Consider the following 9,147-nt stretch of genomic DNA (forward strand, 5'->3'; position numbering starts at 1 on the left):
TTCTAATAAAGACCAGGAAAAAAATAATCGAGGTAAAGCAAATTTTAAGAAAAAATATTTTAGATCAGCTAAACTCAGTTCATTATACTCAGAGCATATTTCACAAAATAAAGTTAGCATTTAGTGTCCTACAACATCTAAGGCAATGTGTGTGAAAAATCCTGTGAAGCAAAAATAACAGCATGGGTACATAACAACCAAGGCTAAAAGACTAATAATATCCGTTGGTAGACTATCTTGTATTATCCATATTTCTTTCTGAAGCAGATTGGGAAACACTGCAGCACATTTGCAGAACCTCACAAATCAAGTTTTATTTACACCAGTGGCAAAACAGTTATATTCTGCTTTCCTGCAGATGTAACAACAGCTCCAACAGCAGCTCCAGGAAAAGTGAAACTCTGCAGCAAAAACTGCAATTTCATGCAAGCCCAAAGCCTTTATTTTCATGCTCACCCCAGTAGATAGCTGTGGCCTCTCTCCTCACCTTCAGGGTTATCGCTGTGATTGTTTTACCCACAAGGAAGGAAGTTTTATTGAGTAAACTTATTCTTTTATCTAATCAATTAGATGGAACGGCTGGCAGACCGCAGAAAGGAGGTTGAACTGTATCTGCCAGGTGACAAGCTTGGCTTACACATCAGAGGGGGGGCCATCCTCCCCACTCAGAGACCGGAGGTCACCACCACATACAGGTACAGCTGCTGTGACATTATGTGTGTGCACACACAAACAAGTGTGCGATCATAAATGTAGCATGTTGTCTCATATCCAGTTATCTTTTAAAAATCTTTATTTGTTTATTTGTCGGGAAACATGAACAGAAAAAAAACAAACAAACCAAAAAAACCATTAAGCTCTAATTGAATAGAGATGTGTTGTATCAGAATATAGTTGTCTAGCTAATTTCCATCTGTAGTCCCTGTGTATGTATTTGTATACATTTATTTGCAGAGATATGGTTGTAGTCACTTGATTGCCTGAATTGTAATTCCATGCACCTGTCTGTGCTCATCTAGTCGGCGTAACCCCATGGGTTTGATCATTGCTCTTGATGACAACAACCAGGCAGCCGGGGAGTTATTCTGGGATGATGGAGATTCCCGAGGTATGGCTGCTTTTCTCAATTTTAGCAAATGTGTTTATGATTTTTATACAGTGTTGTGTCATTATCACTGATTACAGGCACTCTGTTTTTTTGATCATGCAATGGAAGCTCTAATCTCTTTGAACTCAAAGAATCGCACGAGACAACAGAAATGTACAAGCTTTGTAAAGCAGCTCCTACAAGCGGATGTCAGCCATGCTGTTGTGTGACTAAGTTACACGTACATATCACAAATATTTTTCTCTACTTTTTTTGTTACAGATACAGTGAAAAACCGCAACTACATCCACTACAATTTCTCTTTTGACAATGTAAGTTTTCCTCACATGCAGTTACACTGTTCTATTCAAATAAAGCCCATATATTCTCAATGATTAGTGCTCCAGTTCAAAGTTAAAAATTGCTTGCGGCTTTGGAATTCCCAGTCAAGTTCACCAAGCTTGATTGATCTGTGTTGTGTAGCAAAAGCTTTGTTGGATCAAGTATCTGAAGTGAGGATTGCCTTACATGTTTAATGTAAGAGAGGAATGTTTTGTATATAGCTTTACTGTAGTGTTGGAGAGTCTGTTTGTAGGAAATCCATTGCAACATTTGTTTGAAATGTTTTGATTTTATATACTGCTGACTGCTCTGGTAAACTCAATGTTAGCAGTGATAGAAGTGATGCGTTTAGTCATGCTTTAAAGTGTTCCAAATTAAAAGTGTGTGTGTGTGTGTGTATGTGCGTTTGCTTTACAGGGACAACTGACGGTGCAGGCAACCAATGCTGGCTACAAAGACCCAAACAACCTTACGTTTGAGGAAATCACTGTCCTTGGGGTGCCTCATCCTCCTACGTCTGTCTCTGTGACTCCCATTGGTTCTTCAGACGTACTGACCATACTACCAAACACCAGCATAAGTTATAATGAATCCACTAAGGTAAATAGTTATGTTTGTATGTAAAAAAAAAAAAAAAAACTCAAACAAAAACAAAACAAAAAGCAACCATTAGTTTATTCATATTAAGCAAACTTTGTTTAAATATGAATATATGTTTTTGCTTGTACTGATAAATATGCAGTAAATTATTTACCTCCTTAACTGTCAAAAGCATTTGATGATCTTTATGTTCCATTGTTTTCTGTCCTTTGTAGCATAAGTGCACTATAGGGCATCCTTTTTAAAGCTTTACTCAAAGTAGAAGTCAGCTTTACTTCTGCAGAAAAAAAAAACTATGATGGACCTCACTCACATTGAACATTATTAACAACTAGCTCTCAACTTGCTCTCAAGGCAAAACATTTGGCAGCTAGAAGAGTCAGATTTTTCCTTCAGTGTTTGATGTAGACCAGAGTTGCACAGTATTAGAGAAACATAGATGCAGTAATATTGTTGACTATAGCACTCTAGTTGACTATTTTTTATATGGTGATCAAGTTATACCAGAGTATATGGTATTACCATAACTCTTGAAAGGCTTGTGATTTTTTTTAATATTGGCCATAATTTAGGGCACTTTTAGGCTTTCTAATATTGTTTTAACCGTACGTTTTAAGATTAAAGATGCAACAGACAAGTATAATTTTGTCACTGTTAATTTGTGTGAAAGTGTGCTGTTACAACAAATAAATAATAACCCAAACAGAAAATTATAGCATTACAGGAATGTTACAGAAGGATTAAATTGCTTGTTTATTTATTATCTGCTATATAGCTTATACCATAAAATGTAATACACATCTTGTAGTCCCCCTCCTAAACAGTAGACATTTCCACAGAGAAAATAACACTTTTACAAAGTAGAAATAGCAGCAGAAGAAAAATTTACAGGAAGTTGGCTGCTCATGCACAAATGTGACTCCAGCTGCAACTTTTCCAGGTCGGGTGAAATTTGGAGTTTTAAGAATGGTACACTTAAAACAAATTTATTGTTTTATTTATACCCTGGTATACTCCAAACCTGTATTAACCCAAACCCTAATGTTGATTGTAATAAGTAAATGCAACTAATTGTTTGTTATGTTTTTGTTTTAAAGAAATTATATTAGTTTATTTTAATACTACTGAGCTGTCAAATATGTTCAAGTATTTTATCATGTTCTATCATGTTGTGATCTCGTGGGAGAGCTATAGGTTAGATGGAGTTGAAAGCAGCCACAGCATTTGTTTCAATAAAACTTGGAATGAAATCAGAGCTGTGCATTTCAAGGTTGGCTTCTAACTGTAAGAAATGACAACAATTTACATTAGTTGGGGTTGGTAAGAGCTTTCAGTGAATGTCTGTGTGTGTGGGAAATATCTGTGTAGGAAGCCTAAAGAAAGACTGAAAGCGAATGAATAAGAACAATGATTCTTCAGTAGGCTCTCATGGTTATGAGCAAAAGGCAAGAGTTTATAAAGTGTCAAGAGGCCCAGTGAAGTAGTGGTGTAGAGATTTCCTTTGTGCGCTTGTGTATTCACACATGTGCACTCACGCTCTTGTGTATGTGGCTGCAGATGCTCTTGTATAGATCCTCAAGGTCTCTCTGGTCACTCACACAAGCATGCATTTATCAAATGACTCTCTGTGGTAATCATTTCCTGGGGGTGAAGGGTAAATGTGCTGTTAAACTTAAACTCTTGCTTGTTGTGACCATTAGTCTTCGTAAGCCCAGTCTGGACCTTGAAAACGTCTCACAGCTGCCAAAAATCATTAGATACATTTGGACTTTAAACATAGTGAACATTAAAATACAGGAGTTCCATTCACGGAGTTTCATTTTTGGTCTGAAATGGCTTTTTTTGGCCTATTCTTTATGTAATTTCTGTATGTTTATAACTTTTTTTTATTCTGCCCTTGTTTTCATTTTTTCTAAGTTACCTTGCAGTTTCTGTTCTATATTCATTTATCTTCCTTTGCAGTATCTTTAACCTTAACTTACTTTAAATATAACCTCTTGTTGTGTTGTCTGTCCTGTGCAATGTAATCAGTGACGTACCAAAATAAATGTATTTGTAGAAAAAAAGACTTCAGATCATAGAAATCTACAAACAAGTTGATGTTAAAACAGATGGACAGACCGTTGTGACCAGAGTAACAAAGAGGCTCAGAATGATTCATTTGATAAATTCTCTCTGAATTTATAAAATATGCAACACTGAACTCACATTCAGTCCTAAAGTAGCATGCCACACCTACTTGTTTTGTTAAGATACCTCTTCCAAGGAAGGTTTTCAAATTTTGCTTTCTAATAATGATGTTTTCTACACACAGGTGCTTTTCCTGAAGAATCTGTCATTAAATCTGGGGCAGAGCTATAAAGTTGAGTGGGCTATGACACCTGTAGAGTATCAGCGTTTTGACTGCTATCCAGAAGAGAATGCAGATGAGACCAAATGTAAGGCCAGAGGCTGCATCTGGGAGGTGAGGGATCATTCACTGTGATGTTTTTTGAATGAACAAACAAAAAGAAAAGATTTACATTTTCTCAAAGTCTCCATAATCCTTCACTTGCTTTTGCTATTTTTAGACAAGTTCTATACCAGCAGTTCCATGGTGCTATTATCCAGAAGACTATGGTTACATTGTCAAAACAACCTCAGAAACCAGTTCTGGCATCACCCTTGATATTACTCGGAACATGAAATACAGGACCAGTGGTCGCCCACAGTCACCGGACATTAACAACCTTCAGGTTCAGATTCAGTATCATAGCAGTGACATGCTCCAGTTCAAGGTGTGTATTTGATTATAAATAAATCTCTGAAAATTCACATCTATTCAGACTCATTATTTATTTATTTATTTTTGTATGCCAGCCCCATATAAATAAATGTATACACTTACACTGACATACAAACAATTCTTTTATGTCCAGATCTGGGACTTAAGTTCTGATCGCTTTGAGGTACCTGTACCTCTGTCCATTCCTACAACTCCTGAGACTGATGAGTCCAAAAGGCTTTATAAAGTCTTGGTTACTCCTCAGCCATTTGGTATCCAGATCATAAGGAAAAGCACAGGAACCAAGATGTAAGTATTTTAGGAAAGCTCAATTTCATCTTGATGCTCATTAATCAGATGGCTTTTTTTGAGTGTTTAGTCATTAAAATATTTCTAAGATAATGATTTTGGTATTGCCACCTGTACAGGCCACCAGGTGTTATAACCACTCAGTTCCATTAATCTACATTTAACAATACATTTTCTTTACCTTCAAAAATTGTCCCCTTATGGGTGATATTTCATCTTTGGATAATATTGTTGCTCTTATTAAAAAGCCATAAACTAAGACATCACAAAATATGTTTTCAGCTATTTTGCGACTACGAACATCCTATGAGATTAAAGTAACAATGCTGACTCAACTTCTCAAGTTTTGTTACCAAATTAGATATGCTCAGGAAAGTTTGGTGCAGTCAGTGCCTAAAGTAGTTTCCTCTTGTTCAGCAGTTATAATGATGTCACGCAATGCAGCAGAGCATTGGAGTCTATTCCGGGCATGTCTCAAAGCAAGGGTGTCATTATTTTGTAGTTAGGGTCTCCATGTTTTTTTGTTTTTTGTTTCCTTTTTCCAAGTGTCAAGCCAAGTTTTACTAATTAAAATTTATGAATTATAGCAAAGGGAAGGCTGTATTTCCTGTGGGTTATTATGCTTATTTAATATGAGACATTTTGAGTAACTGCCTTTGACAATAATTCCCTCTACCACCCTCTTTCTCACTTATTTAATCCTCTGTCGCTTTGCTTAGTTGGGACTCCTCCGTGCCAGGTTTCACCTTTTCAGACATGTTCATCCAAGTGTCGACTCGGCTGTCATCTGAGTTTGTGTATGGCTTCGGAGAAACAGAGCATCCCACCTATAAACACAATGTCAACTATCACACTTGGGGAATGTTCTCCAAGGACCAGCCTCCTGGTGTAAGTATCACACTAAATCATAGCACTGCTGCTAACATGCACAAGCATTAAAAATGAATACAGCAGTCCTCCAGGAACGATTCAATTGGCATTTCTATTTTTATTTTTGGTGCAAAGATTACAAGCATATTACCTACCTCAAGGAATTTCTGAAAACACATTAAATCATACGGTAGTCCCCTCCAAACAACAGTTTTCACCCCTGAATTTTAAAGCTTGGCAAGCTCTGTCCCAACTGTTTTATGCTTGCCGTGTAATATTACATCACCAAGCTGAACATTTTTAACATCACACCCTCTAGAGACTGCAGAGGTGACTTGTAAACAACCTTCCTGCACAGTACGTAAACTTGTCTTTCTCTCAGTCATGTCACTTTGATGTGGTTCTGTTGATATGAGGCACAGTTTTGGAGTGTCATCATGTTTTTCTGAACAGTGTCAAGGCCATACAGGATGGGGTTTCTACCTGAATCAGCATTATCAAGCATAATTGCTGAGCTTTCAAGGCAGCTCTACAGGGTTAGTTATGAGAAAAAAAAGACAAAAAAAAAAGATTCACACTTTCTTTGATATATTACTACATGTTTGATCTTCTAAAATATGCGTGAGCCAGGATGAGATTCTGATGGTATGATAACCTTGAGCCAAAATACCACAGTTCCATGGCATTATGGAATTAAAATTGATATTTGGATATTTGGAATATGTATCAAATGATCTAGCAGTTTTCTTTTAAAAACAAATGCAAGCACTCATACAAATGCAGTTTAAACAATATTACATATTGTCATAATTTCAATTAGATTATAACTACAGTTTATTTTTAATATTGAGGATCATTATAAAATTGAGAGAACACATGTAAATGTGTTGAAAGTCCCTTTGTGGAACCAGATATTTTAATGTCCTTGTGACATTGATTTTACATATTTTTATCATCAACAGCTATTGATATTTTGAAGCTCAAGACCGAAATCCTAATTTAATTACATGTTCTGAAATCAGGTACACAAAGAGGAAAGACCCAACCAAGAATGGAATAAACACCAACTAGATTTGGTTGTATTTATTAAGTATACTTGCTTATTCAACATAGTATTATTTTTTTCTTTGCTGTTCTTTAAGTAAGACAATCTTGGGAGCCTGACAAGCTATGTTAGCTAGTTATTTAGTCTTGTATTTAGCTTCATTTGTGAACCAGCAGTAGATAGATTTTACAGATAAACATGCTGACTCGTGTAGCTTGTTGTAAACACTTGTTTCAAATTAGTGTTACCTTAGAAGTGTTGGCATTTCTTGTAGACAAGCCTTGGCTGACTGCGTTTTGGGAACATTATTAAAACACTAACTTTGTCTTTTTTTTAAGAGTGAAAATGTTTTGGTGAATTTCCAGCCATCATAATTGCTGAGTGACAGTAACAGGCAAGGAAGGGGTAGCACAACACTGTAATACATAGGACTAAATCTACCCAGAAACCTCACAGTCTCTGGTATCTGATTAAAAGGAATTTAAACAACTTGAACTATATGAGCGAAACATAAAGTTGTTTTTGACACTGAATTTTTAAAATCATGCAATACCCTGAAAGTGGACTCTGATTCATGCCTATCTAAAACCAGATTATTTACATTTTAAATAGAATGGTCTGAAAGTCAAGTTGGTTTTTGTTGTTTTGTTTTATTTTGCCATTCATTTTTTTCATGTTTTTTTTATGTTAATGAAAACACTGACACTAGTTGCCACCTGTTGTTAAAGGATAAACAGATGACCTTTTCATTCTTTGCTCCATCACCATCACTCCATATAGCATGGATGCAATGACACAAAAAGAAATTCACACATCTAAACAAATCAATACAAAAGGAGAAGCAGCCCTCAGAGCCACTGAGCTGGAGTCTAACAGCTTGTTAAGTAGCAGAAGTGCAAGTGGCTGATAGGTAGTGACGTGCCCATGAGTTATCATTGCAGGACGATGACTTCTGAAAGTGGCAGATTTCCTCCCCTCCAACACCTTTCTATCAGCTCTTTTTCACCCTCTGTCTAGTTCTATTCTTGTCTAAAAATTCAACATCAGTACCTTCTCAAGTATTTACCCATGTATCATTCAGCTTCACATGTCATATGTTAATGCTGAAGTTCTGCCTGCATAATTACATAAAGTCAACTTTTATGCAAAGTGTTTTGGTCTGTTGCTTTTCTGATTATTGCAGCCGATGAGACATGCTTGTGAGAAAACAAAGCCAGCCTTAGTACAAACCACAGAAATTGCACAGGTCAACATGACCAAAGTTCAACAGGTTGACACTTCTGATGTTTTTGTTGTTTTTTTTTTTATTCTTTCCGCTTCAGTACAAGCTGAATTGTTACGGTGTCCATCCCTTCTATATGGGCCTTGAGAACGATGCTAATGCTCATGGAGTGCTATTGCTAAACAGTAATGCCATGGGTAAGGACAACACTTGTTTTTTTTTTTTTTTTTTTGTTGTTATTTTTTTCCCTAAAAGATAAAATTAAATACATGCACACACACCTTTGCTTCTCCATATTAGTGACAATTGTCCACTGGTATAATACAGACAATTAGTCTTAAATTGTACACTAATCATGACAACTGAATTCCTAATCCTGACCTCAATTTATTTCTGTCTTGCTTTAAAACACAAAGTTTTAAGCACCCATCCCTTTAACCCTTATATTTTTGTAGTTGAGAACAAACCACAATAGCTGTGGTCCAGCTATTGGGAGCCCTATGAAAGAGAATTCAACTCTAGAATTAGATCTCCAAAATTACTAGATGAAAGAACAAAAGTACCTGCACAAAAATCAACTTTACTTAACATTTCATATCAAGTTTTGAGGAACTTCAATGCCTTATTTACTTTGGGTACAGATGTTACGTTCCAGCCTACTCCAGCTTTAACCTACCGCACTATTGGAGGCATTCTGGATTTCTACATGGTCCTGGGACCAACGCCTGAGATGGTTGTACAGGAGTACACTGCAGTAAGTTTTGCAGAGACCTCTGCTTTGTTTCATATATGTGTCAGTGCCTGTGTGAGCATGTGTGTTTTGGGTCTGTTCCTGGGTTGGAGCAGCTGGGAGTTCTCTGCTTCACTGCACTCTTTTGTTTACCCCACCCCACCACCCCCACCCCACC

The 9,147-nt window shown here is 36.6% G+C and overlaps 1 protein-coding gene across 1 annotated transcript in view; it reads left to right on the top strand.

Annotated features, from left to right (window-relative positions):
* Nucleotides 1–9,147, top strand: part of LOC108240478 (maltase-glucoamylase, intestinal) — a 70,533-nt gene that overhangs the window by 35,758 nt on the left and 25,628 nt on the right. The window contains exons 21-30 of the mRNA XM_017423963.3: nucleotides 571–695; nucleotides 1,020–1,108; nucleotides 1,370–1,419; nucleotides 1,847–2,029; nucleotides 4,344–4,493; nucleotides 4,600–4,806; nucleotides 4,948–5,102; nucleotides 5,822–5,990; nucleotides 8,340–8,436; nucleotides 8,881–8,993. Coding sequence (XP_017279452.1) covers nucleotides 571–695; nucleotides 1,020–1,108; nucleotides 1,370–1,419; nucleotides 1,847–2,029; nucleotides 4,344–4,493; nucleotides 4,600–4,806; nucleotides 4,948–5,102; nucleotides 5,822–5,990; nucleotides 8,340–8,436; nucleotides 8,881–8,993 — 1,338 coding nt within the window. The remainder of the gene's footprint in view (nucleotides 1–570; nucleotides 696–1,019; nucleotides 1,109–1,369; nucleotides 1,420–1,846; nucleotides 2,030–4,343; nucleotides 4,494–4,599; nucleotides 4,807–4,947; nucleotides 5,103–5,821; nucleotides 5,991–8,339; nucleotides 8,437–8,880; nucleotides 8,994–9,147) is intronic.

This window comes from Kryptolebias marmoratus, linkage group LG2, assembly GCF_001649575.2.
Source record: "Kryptolebias marmoratus isolate JLee-2015 linkage group LG2, ASM164957v2, whole genome shotgun sequence".
NCBI lineage: Eukaryota > Metazoa > Chordata > Actinopteri > Cyprinodontiformes > Rivulidae > Kryptolebias > Kryptolebias marmoratus.